Raw genomic sequence first — 19,046 nt, forward strand, 5'->3', positions numbered from 1 at the left:
AGTGTGCACGCGGACAATGTGTGGGGACGCACGTGTGCGTCTGAGCACCTGACGATAACGTGAGCGCGTGTGTAAAGTGTGTGAGAATGTGCAAGTGTATACATGCGCCATCTAGAGTGTGTGAGTGCGTGTGTGAAAGCATGTGTGTTAGAAGGTCCAGAAAACGAGCTGGTGTGTGAGGGCGTGTGAAGGACAGCATGGGAGAAGTGTATGTGTGAGGAGTAACGAGCGTGGGCGGAAAGTTCTGTACCACCAGGGTTAGGGGATGTGCGCGTCAGAGTGTAAGTTTAAGCGCAAAGGCACGTATAAAGGACTAGCGTGGGCACGTGTGTGAATACTGGATGGGTTCTCGCTTGCGGACCAGAGTATGTGTGAAGGCATGTGTGAGGGACGTGTGTACCGGCGTGCGAGAGCCCACAGGCGAAAGCTCGAGCACGTATGACGCTGTGTGTACACCAGTGGGTGTGCGTGCACGTGTGCGCTAGCGTGTGCGGAGCGTGGGGCCCCCAGGGCCCAGCCGGAACATCTGGGCGGAGCCAGGAGTCCGCCGAGTGGGCGGCCCCGCGTGTGAGTGTGGGCGCGCGCGCGGGAGAGTGCGCGGGAGCGCGCGCGCGCCGCCGACCCCCGCCTGGGCAAAAGCCAGTTGCCATGGGAACGCGCCGCGGCCCGAGTTAATCATTTCCTGTGGAAAGTGTGCGGGAGGGGCGGGAGCGGGGCGGGCCGAGAAGGCGGCGGCGTGGAGCTGCCTCCCACCGGCGGGCCGGGTCCGGCCGAGCCCCGGGCTCTGCGGCGACGCCGGGATCCTGCCTCTGCCAGGCCGGTGAGTCGGGGACCCTGGCGAACCGGTGGCGGGGGAGGAGGGCCGGGCTGGGCTTTCGGGATCCGCCCGGCCCGCCGTTCCGGGTGCCGCGTCCGGGCCCGCCCTACCCGCAGGACCCCCCTCCCCTGCCCGGACCCGCTGCGGGGCGCGGGGAAGGTCGGGCCCGGGAGAAGCAGCCCTGCGCGGTCGCCCGCCGAACCCCGCGCCGTCCAGACAGAACCAAGGACCTTGCTCGCAGCACGGCTTGGGGCGGCACGTCCCCTGGGGTCGCAGCAGCCTCGGGAACCCCCTTCCCATCTCTTTGGCCCGAGAGAGCCGGAACCGACCGGGGGAACCGCGTGTCAGTCAAGGCCTCCCCCTCCTCTTGCGGAGATTTTTCCCCGCACCCCCCAGGGATCCCTTGAAGGCTGCAGTGTCCAGCCCTCCCACCACGTACGTTCCCTGGGCAGTTCGCTTTTCCCCTCGCAGGGCAGGGGAGGGTGTAGGCCGGCCCTGTGGTTGGAAGGAAGGCCTGGGCGGGTACCCTCCTGGGCAGTAGGAAATTGAGACAGTGACAGCAGCAGCCCAGGGGATCCCAGGAGGGAGGGCAAGCCAAAAGCCACCTCCTTCAACCCCCTGTTGTGAGTTAGAGCAGAACTCTGGCGCAATGTGAAGGGCCTGGTCCTGGGAGATTCTTCAAAAGGAAGCTGTATTTCAATTCTCAAGTATTCCCACCCAACCCCCAGCATACCTGTCTCAAGATTGTGGGTCCCCGCTGTCCCTGACCTTTCACCTTCCATGGCCCATGAGACTGGGGGCACTTCTCCCTGCCCAGGCACACTCCCCGTGCCCTTGGTAAAGTAGCTGTCTCCTTGGCCAGGGAGAGTCATTGGCAAGGAATGCAGCCTCAGAATGGGGCCCTGTATTTGCAGTTACTGGACTTTAGGGACTCAGGGTGATGAGTTCTGCTGTTCTTATGGGAGTGGAGGTTTTTGAGGTCTAGGTTGTCCTGGAAGACCCAGGGCCTGTGATTGTGTGCAGGGGAGGGCCTAGCTAGCCCCTGTCTAACCTTGCTGACCTTCTCTTCCAGGGAGACTTAAGCCCTCCCCAGCAGCAGTATCTGGGCACTTGTCAGGTCTGTCCCTCAAATTATGGCAATATCCCTGGTCTGGCAGAGAGCAGGGGTCGGGGGTGGGGGGTGTTACAGCTCTACTCCTGTGGTCTAGACAAAAAAGGGTAAATCTTTCCCTCTTCTCAAGCCAGACCTTCTGCACTCACCCTCCACTGGAGGGAGGGAGATGACTGAAAAATAAAAATTTTGAGTTCGTTGTATATGCCAGCATTGTTGTGAACACTTTATATATGCACTGTCTAATTCTTATACCAATCCTATAAGCTGGAGTTCTCCCCATTTCAGATGGAGATAATGAGGCACAGAGAAAGTAATTCTCCCAAGGTCACACATCCAGTAAGTGGCAGAGTTGGGTCTGAAGCAGCTTTTGGTCATAGCCACTCCACACCATGTCCCTGTTGTCCCACCCTGTGGGTCCCAAGTTGGCAGAAGCGCCCAGCCTTGGGCTTATTTGAGGTCCTGGATACTTTTGACCTTTCCACCCTACTGGCTCTAAATCCAGCTGCTTTTTCCTCTTCAGGATCTTGCACACACCCTTCCTCTTTCTTCCTGCTATCTTCCTGGCTCCCTCTCCAACTTCCCTTCCAGAAAGTCACAGAAGCATTGTCTCCTTCTGTCCCCGTCCCTCAGACAAAGCTGATCTCTTTAACAGTCCTCTCTCTCAAACAGGGAATCGACCTTCAATGCCCCTCTTACCTTTCCAGGCATGTGGAGCCTTTCTTCCATTAGGCTGCTGGTCCTTGGGGTCGGTCGTGTGCCCAGCTCTGTGCCAAGCAACCTAGAGAAAAGGACATCTGGCGCTTCCTCCTGGTTCCTTCTGCTCCTTACGGGTCCATCTTTGTTCCCTCAATGGAGCTGGCCCACATATTTGGATTAGCCTCCGCCCCATCCTCTAGCCCACAGTCCAGTAATACTGTACCCAGGAGCCTCCTCCAAGTTGTCTTCCTCAGTCAAGGAAGGCAGAGAGCAAAGCTTCTTAGCCAGTAAGCCTGGCATTCTTCTAGGGCCCGGCTGTGTGAACTGCCGTCATCAGATCTTCTGCTGCCCATCGCTATGCCCTAACTTCTTGCCTCTCCCTGCTTCATTCATCCTGGCCCTGTCCACCCAGCAGGCTCGAATCCCTCCTATTCTACATACCACATCCTCTCAACTCAGCCTCCCCTCCTTACCCTAGCCAAACTTCCCCTCAGAAGAAAGCAGCCCCTTCCTTTAGCCCTACCCACCTCTTGGACCCACCCAGGTTTGCCCTCTGTGCGGCTCCACGGCTGGGCCCCCTTCCAGAGCCCCCGGGGCTTTCTCCAGTTTGACCTCCCCACGGCATTGTTTGCTGGGAACTGACCATCCCCTGCTTCCCCACCCCTCCCCACCATCCGGTCACCTGTGAGGACTCCGCACCTGCCTGGTGTTGTCGCCACCTCTGACCGTCCTTCTCCAGCGTTCCTTACCACCCAGAGTGAGCTCCGTGCTTGGTTACCTTTGGTGACTGTGTCCTCCACTGCGGTGCTGGGACCCTCGTTAGCCTCCCAGCTGAGTACCCAGCCCTGCTCTTTGCCCGGCTTTAGCCCGGGCTGGTATGTATACACGCATTTCAGGGTACCCACCTGTCAAGCTAGTGCCAGGGGCCTGTCAAAAAAAAAAATATTTATTTATTTATTTATTTTAAAGATTTTTAAATTTATTTATTTGGCAGACAGAGATCACAAGTAGGCAGAGAGGCAGGCAGAGAGAGAGGAAGAAGCAGGCTCTTTGCAGAGCAGAGAGCCCCATGTGGGGCTCGATCCCAGGACTCGGAATCATAACCTGAGCCAAAGGCAGAGGCTTTAACCCACTGAGCCACCCAGGCGTCCCCCCCAACAAAAAAAATTTTTAAAACCGAAAGCAAATCCCACTTTGCCTTTCTGAGCTGACTTGGCTTCTTCTGTTAACAGCATTGCTGTCTGAGTCTGGGACTGTAGCTGGGTACTTTAAATGTCCTCACAGCTGCTTTACCTATGATAGGTGTTCAACAAAGACTTGTGTGGGGAAGACTTAAAGTCTGTCCTGTTCATCTGCTCAGTTCATCTGCTCAGAGGGACCCATGCAGCTTTCTTTCTTTCCTTTTTTTTAAAGATTCATTTATTTATTTTAGAGAGCATGCACAAGGGGGAAGGGCAGGGGGACAGAGAATCTCAAGCAGACTCCACGCTGAGTGTGAAGCCCTGTTTGGGGCTCGATCTCAACACCCTGAGATCATGACATGAGCCAAAATCAGGAGTCAGACCTTACCCACTGCACTACACAGGCATCCCCCCATGGGGCTTTCTATCCAGGCCATCCCCCCCAAACCCCGCTTTCTCCCATACCACCTGGTGCCTCCCTGCATCCTGTTCAGATCTTGAAGGTTTGTTGAAGTGCTTACCTCCCTCCTGACAGGGAGCTCCCCATCTCTCCTGATCAAAGAGGACCCCCGGCAGGTGCCTGGCTCACAGCAGACACCAGATAAATAATTATTAGATGAAAAAGCAATGAATCTTTGTATCTTACTGTCTGCCAAGTTGTAGGCACAGAGTGAAGGGGACTTGAATAGCATGAGTGGACTTTAAGAGAATTTGGTCCATATAAGCCTATCTTGTCGCTAGCCACAGTCCGCCCTTCCTGATTAGTACCAAGATGCTAATTAAATCTGATTAGATTTACGGAGATGCTGTTGACTCGTGCTGCCTCCGTGTGGGGCTGTGACCTGGTGCGCCTCCAGGCTGCCAGGCCTCCAGCGAAGGGGCTGAGATGTGAGGTCTCCTTAGTGTGCTGCTGACACAACTGATGCGTCCTCACCCACTTCTGAGCCTCCTTACTTGGGAAGAAGCACCCGGAAATGGTGATAGGCTCTGTTTCATCCCGCAAGCCCAGGGATCTTTGCAGGGGACGGGGGTTATGGAGGTGGCATTGGAGTTGGGGCTGCTGCTCCGGGTAACAGGTGACCCCGTTGCAGGCGGGCTCTGATCTGTCCCCCAGCCCCCGCTCCGGGTGCCTGGCAGCCGGCTCAGCCTCGCCTTCCCTGTTCTGTCCGCAGGCCGCCCGGCGCCCAGAGGAGGCCGCTGAGCCCCGGGCCATGGTCCCGTCCCGCCGGCCGTGGAACCTGGGAGCCACGCCCTCGCTGCGCGGCCTGTGGAGAGTGGGCCGGGCCGGGGAGCCTGAGCCCGGGATGGCTCGCCCCGCCCCCGCCAGCCCGGCCGCCCGCCCTTTCCCATACACCGGCCCGGGGAGGTTGAGAACTGGTGAGTCCGCATTTTTAAAATGCCTCTTTATTTCCCTTCCTTCCTCCAGATAGCAGAGATGAGGCCGGGCTTTCTCGCAAGTTCCTAGGCTCAGTCAGAGCTGTCAGGTAATTACAGGGTGCCGGGCAGCCCGCGGGCCGGCGCGGAGTCGCAGTCGGGGCGTCAATCTCGCCGGCGCTCTTGCCCCGCGCCCGCCCGTAAAGCGAGGTCCCGGACGCCGAGTTAAACTTCAACGCGGTCGCTGGAGCCGGGGGACAACACCGCCCAAACCACGCGCTCTCCACCCGGCGGGGCGGGGGGCGCTCCGCGGGAGGCGCGTCCTTGGTCCCTGGCCGAGCCTGGCGGTCTCGCTCCGGTTTCTGCCCGCAGCTGGTAAACAAGGTAGGTGAAGTGGCTGCCCGGTGCCCTGCGCGGGCGCTGACACCTGATCGCGACCGGCCGGCCCGCGGGGGGCGCAAGGAGCCGACCGAGGCCACCCAGCCGAGTTGGGGTGCCCTGCGCTCAGTTTCAGGTGCCATCCGGGTCGGCTCCTGTAGGGGCCCCGACGCAGGTGGGCAGTGAAGGAGTCCCTGAGTGCAGGCTCCCGCTGTCCCCCTGGGAGAGCTGTCAACACCAGCTCTCCTTTCTGGGTCATGTCCCCTGGCACCTCACCCGCCAAGAAGTGAGTGGCACATCTGATTTCCGGTGCCGGCTGGATCATCGGGTCTGGGGGGCTGCCCCATGACTGTCTCCTGAGCTGAACTTGGGCAAGCCTTCCTGAAGTGTGGAGGAAGAGAGGGGTGTTCAGTCAAGGTGTGTTGAGGGGCTTGCTGTCTGTTATTCCTGACCTACAGAGAAAGGGGTTTAGGTTACCAGCCTGTCTGAGCTAGCAGAGTCCCTCTGGGCCATCAGATTTAAGTGCCCCTGCCTACCCCCGTAAAGAAGGGGAAACTGAGGCCCAGAGAGGGCACACAGAAAATTCCTCTTCAGTCCTCTCTCTCCCACCACACTTGTGCCAGTGGTGGCTGCCAGAGTGATACCCCCCAAAGTCTCTGCAGGGGACAAGTGAGGCTGGGGATGGCCCTGGGGTCTCTGGGAAAAGCTTGGGCTTTTGGGTCAGGTAGCCTCAATTATCTGGAAGGGATGAAGATGACCTCTGCTCCACAAGGTTTTCCTAAGGATTACAGATGTGATATATATGAATGAGTATTGCTGTTCTGGTTAAAAAAAAAAAGAGAGAGAGAGAGAGAGAGAGAGAAAGACAGAAAGGAAGGAAGGAAGGAAAAAGGAAAAACAAGCAAAAGACAAAAACACGTTCCTTTGGGTTGGGGCTAAAAAAAAAAATCACTCAAACCTAAAAAACTAAAAAAATTGAAAAAAAAACTCTATAAAAAGCACAGAAAAGTATAAAAAAGACAATAAAAATCACCTATAAGGTTGCTAGTGGACATTTTATATAGTTCCTTCCAATCTTGTGGATGTGGGCACGCATGCATATTGATCTATTAAATGAGTATTAGGAAGATCATATGACCATGCAGGCTTATCCACTTTTACGATTCATGACAAAGGTCAAATGAAATCCCGTGGGTGAAGTGCTAAGCAGAGTGCCTAACATTGAGTAGGGTGTCACCCAGCTTGGTCACCCCTGGCCTCTCCGCCCCCACCCCAGCTCTCACCTCTGCCTTCAGAATGCCGGCTAGCCCATGGGATGGCAGGACTGGCTCAGTGTGACCCTGGGTGCGTTAGTCACCCCCTCGGCTGTGGTCCTAAGGGCCTGCATCCGTGGCCGCTTTCTGTGTGTCTGGCACAGAGTGAGCACATTATGTGTGTCATTCATTGTAACCCTCAGCCCAGAACTCTGAGCTTGGTTCCTTACCCCATAGTGCTGGCAAGGAAACTTGAGGATCAGACAGGGGAGGAAGGCCCTGGCGGGGGGCTGAGGTGGGGTGCACGGGATATCCATACCAGGGTCAGCTCTCTCTCCTGTCCAGTGAGGGCGGCAATGTGTCAGAGGCTGGAGGGGATGTGCTTTAGCTGGTCCCAAATAAGCTTTTGGAGCCTGCCCCCTTGCTGTTTAGGAAGGCCGGGGAGAAAGCGCCCCCTAGAGGCGGCCTTGGTAATAAAGCCACCGCCCTGGAGTGCACCTCCTGGGAAGACAGGCACAGCTGGGTTGGCATTGGCTTCCCTTTGCTGCTCTCTGGAGAGGATGTGAGCAAGTGCCAGCCCCCTAATACTCATTTAGAGACCACTGTGGAGGGCTGGGAACACCCCCTCCCCCAGAGGTCTCAGGTGACTTCCTCAAGAGAAGCTCTGGGTGGCTTTCCGGAAGAAAGAGCACACACAGCCCCTGCCTGGTGCCAGGCCTTTCCTCCGAGTAGGTCAGGCGTGTGAGGGCGTGTGAGTCCCTCTTGGCCGCGCCTGGGCCGGCCCAGACGATGGGGAAGCAGAGCTCAGCGGCGGCCCTAGCCAGGGGTCCTGGCCAGCAGCCTTCAGCCAGGGGCCTAGCATCTTACCTGTATTCTCTGTCCTGGGACAGGGCGTGGAAGAGACACCCTGGTCAGCAGTGAGGAGGACTCCAGTGCCCGAAGTGCAGCCCGCCCGGCCCTAGCGCAGTGCCGAGCCCTCAGTGTGGACTGGGCTGGCCCTGGGAGCCCTCACAGGCTCTACCTGACCGTGCAGGTAAGCACTGGGGCCTTCTGAGAGGTGATGGGCCAAGCCAGGCTGTGGGCCTTAGCTCTGTGAACTTCTGCAGCTGGGTCTCCAGCAGGCTGTCTGGGGAAGGAAGCCCTAACAGGGGGCCTTGAGTCTCTTTGCCGAGCTCCTCACACCACGTCCGCCCCGAGCCTGCGTAGATGGAGCAATTTGCTTTATTAGGTTATCTCTGGGAAAATCTCACAGGAGATGACAGAAACTTTTCAGCCACACCCCGGCTGAGGTGTTAAAGTGAGAAATGTGGGACCTTCGCTGAGAAGCTACTAGGAAAACAGGCAGGTTTGGGGGTAGCTGTTAATTCCCATTCGAGCATGGTTGTCCGTGGGGCTATATGTGTATTTCCTATTTGACATGGGAATCCAAAGCTAGACAGAAGAATTTTGCCAAAGTTTGGGTTCTTTTCTCTTGCAGTTATCATCAAGTGATTTTTCAAAAGACAAATTTTATGTATATTTGTGTATTTGTTGTGCAGATAATACATAACGATAGTACTAATAACTATTATTTATTGGACACGGACTTTGTACCAGGCACTGGGGCCATGTGTTGTATATCTCACGTCAGTATTCCGCAATCTCAAGACCCAGTTACTGTTTTATCTGAGTTGTAGGAATGAAGTAATGGAGGCTCAGAGAGGTTAAGTAACTTGCTACTGGTCACACAGCAACCTGGGATCTGAATAGCTAAACACAATGAGCTTTCTAACATACAGTGTAAAGAATTCACTGGGCAGGAGGGTAGGAGGTTGGGGGAACCTGGTGGTGGGTATTAGGGAGGGCATGTATTGCATGGAGCACTGGGTGTGGTGCAAAAACAATGAATACTGTTACGCTAAAAAGAAAAAAAAAAAGAATTCACACAGGGATGTGATATTTAGAAACCGAATGCCTCCTTTAGCCTTGTATCTTGGAGAAATCCACTATTTAGAGTTGGGTGTTTATGTATTTTTCCTATGTAACCACTTGCTTATATTTATACAATTTTATTATTTATTTGTACACACTGTCCTGTGACTAGCTCTTTCTCTCAACAGTAAATCTTGGCGATTTCTTCATGCTTGTCCTTATACAAAGAACTCCCTCATTCTTTTAAACTGCTGCAAAGTATTCTGCTTCAGGGTTTACCATAAATTATCTGTCAGTCCTCTGTATCCTTTCTGATTGCTGTGAACTCCTTAACTATCTCTGCATGCACACAGCTACAGCTTGGAGCAATGTCAGAACAGTGCAGGTGCTGCACTTTTTAAATGAATACGTTTGCTAATGTATTTACAGTTCACCCCCATGCCAGGTGCTGGCCCATTCCAAAGCAGAGAAATAGACCTGACTCTCTGCACGAAGGACCAGAGTTATTTCAGGGTGTTGTGTTGCGAAGACCCCCTGCCCAGGACGGATGGTATAGGAGAGGGCTCACGTTGAAGGGACATGGGCAAATAGGGGGACAGGAAACCTGGTTGCCCTGGGAGGGCATAGCCTTCCTCATGCAGAAGGAACTTGTAAACCAGGCTGGCCTGCAGCTCCCAGTCCTGATCTGAGCATGGCCTAGGGTCTCATGTTGCTTCAGAGCTTCCCGGCCCTTCTTGTGTGGTTCATGTGCAAACTGAACCAAACGGTCCTTCTTTTATCTTTCGGTCTACAAGAAAAGCAAGTCTGGTGTGGGAACAGTTAAAGAAACCAGAGAACCCATTTTTTTCCCTCTGACTTGAGCCATTGGTAGTTAAATCGGGAGGTGGTCAGAAACCGGCCGCCTGGAATTGGGCGGTGGCTGTCTTCCTGAATTTTGATTATGGGGTGTTGAGTTGTGGTGGCTGCCGAGTCTTGGGGTCAGCAGATCTGCTGCGATTCTCTGAGAAGCTTTTGTCAGCAGCCAGTTTGCATGTTGGTGTCCTTCTGGGCCCCATTATGTTTATCGGTGCTCTGAGGTCAGGGCTGTGGGGCTGAAGGAGGGACCCAGGCACTGGGGGGTGACCTATCCAGCCTCTCCAGTAGTTAGACCCTGGGATGCTCCCTCTGGAGACACTGCAGGAACCACCCCCGTCCCTGCCCCGGGGGTAAGGAGTACGGGGGACCGGCTGCCCTTCCTGTGGCTTGGCCAACAGGCCAAAAATAGTGTAACCTTTGCTCTGGTCGGCAATTGGAAACCCCCAGCTGCTGCCATCGCCGCCACCGCTGACAAGCCAGCTCGGGATGGTGTGGCAGTTGGTCACAGGGTGGGACCAAATAAAGTCGGGGGGAGTTTTCCTATGTACAAGAGATTTTGCTCGCCACCCTCCCTTTTCAAACAGAACATGAGGTCGAGAGAGCGGGAGTCAGACATGGTGAACACCGAGGCTGCTCATGTGGCCTTTTTCTTTTCTCTGTTTGTTGGATTTGGGGTTACAAAAATAATAATACTTAAAAAATAACAACAAGGAGACATACAGAAAGAATATAATGCTAACGGCTACCTAGTCTCGGGTTCTGACTGTGTGCCGGCCGCTCTGAGAACTTGGCACAAGTTCCTGCCGCTTAACCTTCACGCCAGCTGTGTTGGGAGGCTGATAACGTTTCTGTTTTGAGAATGGGGAAAATGAAGTTTCAGGGAAGGAAAGTAACTCGCCCAGAGCCACACAGCTCCCCCGAGGCACAGCCAGGCTTCACCCCTGGCGCTTTCTGACTCCAGACTCAGAGCATTCTTTTATTTATAAAAAAAATTTTTTTTTTAAGATTTTATTTATATATTTGACAGAGAGAAAGAGATCAAAAGTAGGCAGAGAGACAGGCAGAGAGAGAGAGGAGGAAGCAGGCTACCCACGGAGCAGAGAGGCCCATGTGGGGCTCGATCTCAGGACCCCGGGATCATGACCTGAGCCGAAGGCAGAGACTTTTTAACCCACTGAGCCACCCAGGTGCCCCTAAAAAAATGTTTTTTAAATTTTATTTACATTCAATTAATTAACATATCATTAGTTTCAGAGATAGAGTTCAGTGATTCATCGGTTGTATGAAACCCCTAGTACTCATTCCATGCCCTCCTTTGTGCCCACCACCCAGTGCCCCTGTTCCCCTGCCCCCTCTCCCCTCCAGCGACCCTAGTTTGTTTCCTGTAGTTAAGAGTCTCTTATGGTTTGCCTCCCTCTCTGATTTTGTCTTATTTGATTTTTTTTCCCTCCCTTCCTCTATGATCCTATGTTTTGTGTCTTAAATTCCACGTATCAATGAGATCATATGATAATTGTCTTTCTCTGACTTACTCTGCTTAGCATTTATCCTCCAGTTTCATCCATGTCACTGCAGATGCTAAGATCTCATTTTTCTGGGTGGCTGAGTAATGGTCCATTATATGTATATGCACCACATCTTTCTCCACTCATCTGTCGACGGACATCAGGGCTCTTTCCACAGTCTGGCTATTGTGGACATCGCTGCTATAAACATTGGAGTGCACGAGCCCCTTTGGATCACTCTATTTGTAACTTAGGGGTGAATACCCAGTAGCGCGATTGCTGGGTCATAGAGTAACTCTATTTTCAACTTTTTGAAGAAACTCTATTCTCTTTTCCAGAGTGGCTGCACCAGCTTGCATTCCCACCAGCAGTGTAAGAGGGCTCCCCTTTCTTGGGGCATTCTTTCAAACACAGCACTTGTTTTTTGTTTCAAATACAGCAGGCACAAAGACATGCAAAAATGTGTCTGTAGAGGTGCCTGGCAGGCTTAGTCAGAAGAGCATGCAACTCTTGATCTTGGGGTCGTGAGATCAAGCCCCATGTTGGATGTAGAGATTACTTAAATAAAACTTAAAAAAATGAAATAAGATATATCTGTAATCCCCTTCCCAGATAATTTCTGTTGACATTCAAAAATAAAACAGAGCACTGTAGATGCTTATAAGGCTGAAAATACAAATGACAAGAAGAGGTTCAAAATGAAATGTAAAGTTTCCTTTCCCTTCTTCCCATATTCTCATGGTTAACTTTCTTTCTTTCTTTTTTTTTAAAGATTTTATTTATTTATTTGGCAGAGATTACAAGCAGGCAGAGAGGCAGGCAGAGAGAAAGGTGGAAGCAGGCTCCCTGCTGAGCAGAGAGCCCGATGTGGGGCTCAATCCCAGGACCCTGGGATCATGACCTGAGCTGAAGGCAGAGGCTTTAACCCACTGAACCACCTAGGCGCCCCGGTTAAGTTTCTTTTTACTCACCCAAAAGTTTAAATGAGGCACATTTCTCCTCCTAGCTGCCATATCACCTGACCTCCCAGAGACAACCATTGTCTATCTAGTTCCCCAGATTTTTTTTTTTTTTTTTTTTGAGGCCTGTGTAATTGTCTTATCAAATGGGATTGCACACTGCATGTGGTTCTGTGGCTTGCTTTGGATGTCTTTGTGAGCTGCAGGTGATTTTTCTCTGGATTATTCTTTCTGTCTTTCCCCCTTCTCTCCCAGCCTGTCCACTGGTCTGTTCTACCTCAGCCTTCTTTGCCTTGGTTTCTCCTTGACCAGGAGATGGAAGGGAGCACGGCCTTCCCCTGTTCAAGTGGATCTGTGTGCTTCCCTCTTGGCAATCCCAAACTGGTGCTGTCTATAGGTGGGGGCAGCTGACATCATTGGGGGGGAGTTTCCCTGAGATTGTGGGGTGCCTGGTGGGGCCGGACAGCCCTGTAAATAGTGGGGCCATGGGCCTGAAACAAGCAGGCCGTTGCCCCGGTGTCTCACACCCCACAGAGCCTGCAGGGACAGCCCAGCGAGCTTCCCGTGAGAACATCCAAGTGCCCAAGAACCTTGTTTGCTGATGCAGATGGCCGGCTGCCCATAGGAGCCAAGAAAAATGTGCTGCCACTGTCTCGTCGTGGCATCAGGACACATTTCTTCTGGACCCCAGGCCTGGTTGTCCTCACACAGCAAGGGATGGATCCCTGGGCCCGGGGTGCTCACCAGCTCCAGGAGCACACTGTCTTCGGGCTCGGGGGGCCCCCTCCGCACTGCAGGCCCCTTCACGTGAGGATTCTGGTTGTGTCTTGGCAGCAAGCCCTGCTGGACAAGGGGTGCGAGAACAAGAGTCAGGGGACGAAAGAAGAGAAGCTCCCGAAGAGGCAGGCGCCGGCCCCCAGGCGGGACCGGGAGGCCCAGGAAGCTGGTGGCACCACGAATGTAGAGAAAACAGGTAAAGCAGGCCTGCCCGCCAACCTGGAACAGTCCCCGCTGAAGCTGGCCCTGGAGGGGAGGCTGCTGTGGCATTTGAGCGGTCCCCACATCGCTGTCCTCGTCACTTGGAGGAGACCCGGCCAAGTCCTGGCCACCTGGACATGGAGCTCAGAGACCCCAGCCTGCCCACCCCTATTCCAGGGATGCCCCCTCCCGGTGCCACCAGGACCCCATCCAGGGATGAGAGGCCTGTGTGGGCTGGGGTTGAATTTCCCTACATTTTGTCTTTCCCCCAGTGCCCGTCAAAAGCAGACCAACGGTGGCAGCCTCAAAGATGCCGCAGCCTATAGACAGAGGCTGGAACCCATCTCCTTTCTCTGTGGAGCCATCGGGGACCCATGGGCTCTAGGACAGGGCTTTACCTACTGCCACGAGGCCGGGGTAGAGGAGCTGGTGGCTACCTTCTTCTCTGTCCAGGATGACTGGTTCTGGAAGATTCTATGGGCCCCCTTCGTGGGGTTCCCTAGCAGGAAACCTGAGCTTAGCAGTAATTGGGAAAAAAGCATCCTCAAAGAGCCAAAGGGGACGGCCAAGAATGTGTGGAGAAAAAAGCTTTCTCTTTCTTTCTTCCCCCAGTCACCAGGGGTTGATTGGTGTTTCTGTCAGTTCTGTTTTCTGCCACTCCCTTGTCTGGGGTTGTTCCAGAGCTGTGGTCGCCTGTCTGGCATTCAGGGGCTGGTGCCGGGGTCTCTCCGCTGTGTAGGCAGACCGGCCTTGGGAAGGGGTGCACTGTCCAGCCAGTCAGGTCAGCTCTCCTAATTTGTGGAGAAGAGAGAGATCAGGTCCTGGGAAGAATGGGGACTAAGTCTTGTCAGTGGGGCCAGGGCCGGCCCTCTGTGTCCCTGTGCCTGGGTGGCCGTGAGAGACAGTGCGCAGGCAGGGTCTCCAACACACGCTCCCTTGTGACAACTTGCACTGACAACTGACTCACTAAGAGAGGCAGGCAGCCTTCTCAGCGGGAAGGCCCCTCCGTTCCTTGTCCCCAAGGGCCCCTTTGACCTCCCCTCTCCCTCCACTTCTGATCTCCCTTAACTTCTTCAAGGTCTTTTCTTCCCTAGCAAGTGCTCTCCAGGCCCCATTTCAGCTCCCCTGGCTGTGCTCCTGTGCTGAGGTCAGGATGAACCCACGCTGTGGGTGTCTCAGAACCTTCTCAAGTGCCCTGGACGAGAAAAATGATTCCATGTCTCATCCCAGCCCTGTGGCCTGTTGGGTGACACTCACTTCTATCCATCTTTCATGGAATCCGGGCTTCTTTTCCAAGGTTGCCTCTTTGGGCAAGGATCGGTGTCCCCATTTTGCAGAGGAGAACCCCAGGGCCTCATAGGTGGCAGAACTAGCTCCCAGGATCTTGAGTCCAGAGTGTTCCCTACCTCACCACAGCAGTCTGCACAGGGCCGAGGGCCGTGCTGGTCACAAGCTGCTCATGGCATCCCCGTGTGCAGGCCTGGAAGCATCCATCTGACCTCACTCTCTCCAGAACAGAGAGCAGAACCTTGGCCAAGTGTGTGTGATACCCCTGCTGCGTCACATGCAGGCCCCACGGCCAGGGCCACGAGCCAGCCGGGACGAGCCTGCTCCAGCTCTCCGGGAGTCTGGAGTTGTAGCTATTCCAAGGGACTGGGAGAAAGGGAACAGCCAGTCTGTGTGTGCTTCGCCTGCTCTCTTGAGAGTGGGACCTGAGCGTCCTCAGGGTCCAACCTCCTGGGGACAGGTCTGAGACATCCTGCCCAGCCCGGAAGCTTTGTTGTGGCTTCTCTGAAGTCTCGGTGAGCGTGAGTGCGCTTGCTGCCTCCCGGTGGGTGGAAGCTGCCAGCAGGGGTGTGCACAGAGCCCCTGGGCGTCCTGCCTCTCAGCTGTGGCTCTGGGGGTGTATCATAGGGAGTGGAGACCTGGAATCAGCAGATGCCACTTGTCACACTAAACTCTGGGTCACTTCTTTCTGCCTCCTGGGGCTTTGGCCGGGTCCTCGACTGAACTACTAAAGGGGAGAGGCAAATCTCCGGCCCTCACAGCCTCTCCTCTGCCCCACCCCGCACACCCCCAGCTCCTCGCAGAGACGGTGGCCTTTCTTGGTGTCCTCCAAGCAAGCTATGACATGCATCCCAGGACATATTGGCAGGTCATGGCCCTTGATTCTTTGTCTTTGTCCTTCTGTCCGTCTATCTGTCTCTCTCCGGCTCCTGTTGACAGGACAGTGGAAGGCCGTGGGAGGAGGAGGACTCAGGCCGAGGCCCCCCCCCCCCCCCCGGTATTTATCACTTCCTCCTGCCTGTGTGGTCCCTGTCCTCAGCGCAGGCATCGGCCCTGCAGCGGGCCCAGCAGTGTTCCTGCTCACGTGCTGTGTCTGTGTCCGTGTGTCCTGGTCTGGCTGTCCCTTGCACCTGCACACCCTCCCCTCGCCTTCTCTGTGTGAAGTGACCACTCCCTGCGGAGGTCAGGTGACAGGCTGGGGGAGCCTCTGCCTCTCTCCTGTACTCTAGGTAGGGGCTTTGAGTTTAAAGAAATCATATTCTCCCAAGAACAGGGTTTTCTGGGAAGAGAACCCCAGACTCTTCATCAACTGTGGCCAGAACTGTGTCTCTGTCAGCTGCGATTCCTTGCGGCCTGGCCACAGAGAGGGGATGGCCCGTCAGACCTAGGGCACATGCTCTGAGGGGTGTAAGGTGAAAATTGCTTTCCTAAGTCCTGATCCAGGTAATTCTGTCTCACAGAAGATGCTCACGGACGTGGCTTCCTCTCGGGCAGGCCCCGGAGCCCCTGGCTCGCCCCCACCTTGCTGCTGCTGTCCCTGTCCCCTGTCCCATTGACTTGCATCCCTGCCCCATCCCGGACGGTCGGCCCCGCCCCGACGGGCCCAGCACTTCAGCCAGGGTGGGTCCTCTCCATCCTGCTGATTGGCCACTACTTTGCTCTTAGGTGGGCGGCTCTTTGGCAGCGGGAGGTGCTCGAGCCTGGGGGGGCCACCGGGTGCGGCCCCCATGATGCATAGGATGGTGGAGGCCATGTCCCAGCTGCAGGAGGAGAAAGCCCGACTGCAGGAGGAGCTGGCAGCCATGCAGGAGAGGCTGGCCCTCCAAGACAGTGACCAGCAAGCCACCTCCACCCAGCCGCAGAACCAGGTACCTGGGAAGGACGGGGTGGGCAGACGCCACTGCCCACCGTGGAGCAGCTCAGAGGACACTGCTCGGGGCCCCTGGAACCAAGCCACTGGGCCGCTGGCATGACAGACAGATAGGGTCCCCTCCCTTGGCTCAGGAACGTGAGAGAGGGCAAGGTGGCAAGAAACAGAGGCCTGGGTCTCCCTCCTGTTCCTCCTTGTACCCCATTCCTCCTGCTTCCCAGAAATGCAGGCCATGAGTGCAGGTGTGCGAGGAGCTGGGATAGACAGGGATGCTTCCACTCTGCAGCCGGGGCAGAGTCCACCCTGTCTGGCTACTGGGCAGTCCCAGGTGGACAGAACTCACTGCAGAGGTCACCCCAGGGAAGACTGGGAGGAAAGGAGAAGCTGGTGTGAGTGCACATGGGAGGAAGAGCTCTCAGGTCTACAGAGGCCAGGGAGAACCTCGGGTGTGTGCTGGCAAACACCATCTCCTTCCTTGGCTGGCCAGAGAAATGCGTGCAGACTCTGAGCCACGTGCCCTCTGGGGCTCATCCTGGGCTCTCCTCCCCCACCTGCACATGGGCCCTGAGGCCCCTCTCCAGGGGCTCAGCTCCCCACTGCCCTGGTCAGCATCTGTCTTTTGTATCTGTCTGACCTTCCGCACTTCCCCACAGCCCCCCACCCTGTCTCTATGTCATCTCTGCCTCGGATCTGTGCCCTGAGCTCAGGGCCCAGGGCTCTCTGTTGAGAGGCCTGACCTCAGGTAGAGCCAAGTTCTTCCTCTCTGGTGACCCAGCCTGTGGATGTTCTGCTTGGGGGCACATCACTGAGTACTATGACTTGTTCTTGATTCTAGGGAGTAGCAGATTACCTTTAGGCACTTTATCAATGCAGCATTTTCCCCCAGGGCACCAGTGTCTCCTCTTCTCAAAAGCTGTCTGTTCTGACCACCTGCCCCTTGGGGAGTTAGGCGGGCCTCCTTGGGGCGTCCCTAGTGCTCGTGTCTCCCTCTGCGACACTGACACCATTGTTTGCTGCCTCTGGGCCTGTCTGCCTCATTTTTGGGGGCTCCTCTAGGCAGGGTCACACACTAGCTTTGTGTCTCTTTGCCTCCCGTATCACCCTTCTGCCTCCTGCCCTCAGATGTTTGTGGAGTGCCTGGTATGTGCTGGGCACCAGGCTAACCACTGGGGACATCCAGATGGGCAGGTGCTCCCTGGCCTACAGAGGCTGCGGTCTAGCATCTTGGGGAAGACAGATATTTGTTACATGCTCGCATGTTAAGTTAGAAGAGTAATAAGGGCTCTGCAGGTGGGCATACACAGGGCATAAGGGCTTGTACCAGAGGCCTTTGTCTCGGACATCAGGACCTGTCAGGGAGGTCAGGTACAGCTTCCTTGAGAAAGTAGGGCTGGAACTAAGGTCTGGCACAAAGCAGAGGAAGTGGGTTCTGAGCTGAGAGGGTTCTGTGCGAAGGGACTGTGGCAGGAGGAGCAAGATGAGTACAGGGGCAGAACCACGGTTTGGTTAGCCCTGTGGGCCTGGGGGCTGGTCTAGGGCTCACACCCTGCAGGCTATGCCTGGCCTGTGGCAGGAACTTAGCAGCAGCTCTTCTTTCCCTGTCCTGGCACTTTATTTTTAAAAAAGTTTTTCTTTAAAGGGCTTTACTGAAATATAATTCACATACCATAAAGTTCACCCCTCTATAGTGTACAATTTAAAGATCTTAAGTATATTAAGACCGTGATTTGACCATCACCACCATCTAATTTCAGAACATCTTCATCTCCCTAAAAAGACCTATTTCATCACTCTCCTTTTCCCTGCCACCACAACCCCTGGCAACCAGGGATCTGCTTTCTGTTTGTATGGATTTGCCTTTCCTGAACATTTCATAGAAATGAAATCATAACAGTACATGGCCTTTCGTAACTTTATTTTATTTTATTTTGTTTTAAAGATTTTATTTATTTATTTGACAGAGATCACAAGTAGGCAGAGAGAGAGAGAGAAGGGGGAAAAGCAGACTCCCTGCTGAGCAGAGAGCCTGATGCGGGACTCGATCCCAGGATCCTAAGATCATAACCTGAGTCGAGGGCAGAGGCTTAACCCACTGAGCCACCCAGGCGCCCCCTTTCATAACTTTCAACAAATTAAATTTTTTTTTTCTTCTTTTACTTCTTTATTTTTTTGTAAAGATTTTAATTTATTTATTTGAGAGGGAGAGCGAGCACAAGTCAGGGCTTGGGAGGAAGATGATGACTCCCCTCTGGGAGGGGAGCCCAATGGAGGACAGGGCTTGATCTCCAGACCCTGAGATCATGACCTGAGCTGTAGGCAGACGCTTAACAGACTGAGCCACCCAGGCACCCCATTTAGCAAAATCTCCTTTTTACAGGGGAAGTTGAAGGTGAAGCATCTCAGCCTTCCCGGTGTCTTCGTGCCCTCGCTTTCCAGACCTTCCCAGCCCCTGTCCTCTCCCACCCCTGGCTTCCCTGGGTGATTGGGAGAATTCCAAATGGTTCCTCCTCTTTTCTCGAGTCTGATCCTTAAACTTCCTCACTGAGAGTTCCTCACTGAAAACTTCAGGGGATGTCCCTGAAGTTCTAGGTCTCTGGGTTCCTCTTCAGAGGGTCCAACTCTGTAGCACTCCGTCCTACCACTTGGGCCAGGAGCTGGGTTCGAATCCTGACTCTGGGCACTGATATTCAATTAGCTGTGTGAGCTTGGGCTAGTTAATTACCACTCTGCACCTCAGTTCCTCCATCTGTAAAATGGACTCACAGCATCTGATGAGATGAGCCAATAGAGCTGATGCTGCTGTGACCACTACCGTCTTTACTGGGAAGAGCTTGGATTTGAAAGCACACAAACAAAGTTCTAGTCCTG

General features: G+C 54.5%; 1 protein-coding gene across 7 annotated transcripts in view; it reads left to right on the top strand.

Moving 5' to 3' along the window:
• Positions 1–702: 702 nt before the first annotated feature.
• KIFC3 (kinesin family member C3) overlaps positions 703–19,046 on the top strand; it is a 37,783-nt gene continuing 19,439 nt past the window's right edge. For 2 of the 7 annotated variants that reach the window (XM_082712108.1, XM_082712107.1), the window contains exons 1-5: positions 703–820; positions 4,981–5,185; positions 7,704–7,846; positions 12,878–13,016; positions 15,974–16,176. In XM_082712108.1, the coding sequence (XP_082568234.1) occupies positions 5,020–5,185; positions 7,704–7,846; positions 12,878–13,016; positions 15,974–16,176 (651 nt within the window). In that variant the 5' untranslated portion in view covers positions 703–820; positions 4,981–5,019. Of the gene's footprint in view, positions 821–4,980; positions 5,186–5,234; positions 5,567–7,703; positions 7,847–12,877; positions 13,017–15,973; positions 16,177–19,046 lie in introns of those variants that run through there. The other 5 variants (XM_082712110.1, XM_082712109.1, XM_082712113.1 and 2 more) reach the window with 4 other exon arrangements.

The sequence above is a fragment of the Mustela nivalis genome (genome assembly GCF_964662115.1).
Source record: "Mustela nivalis genome assembly, chromosome: 18".
NCBI lineage: Eukaryota > Metazoa > Chordata > Mammalia > Carnivora > Mustelidae > Mustela > Mustela nivalis.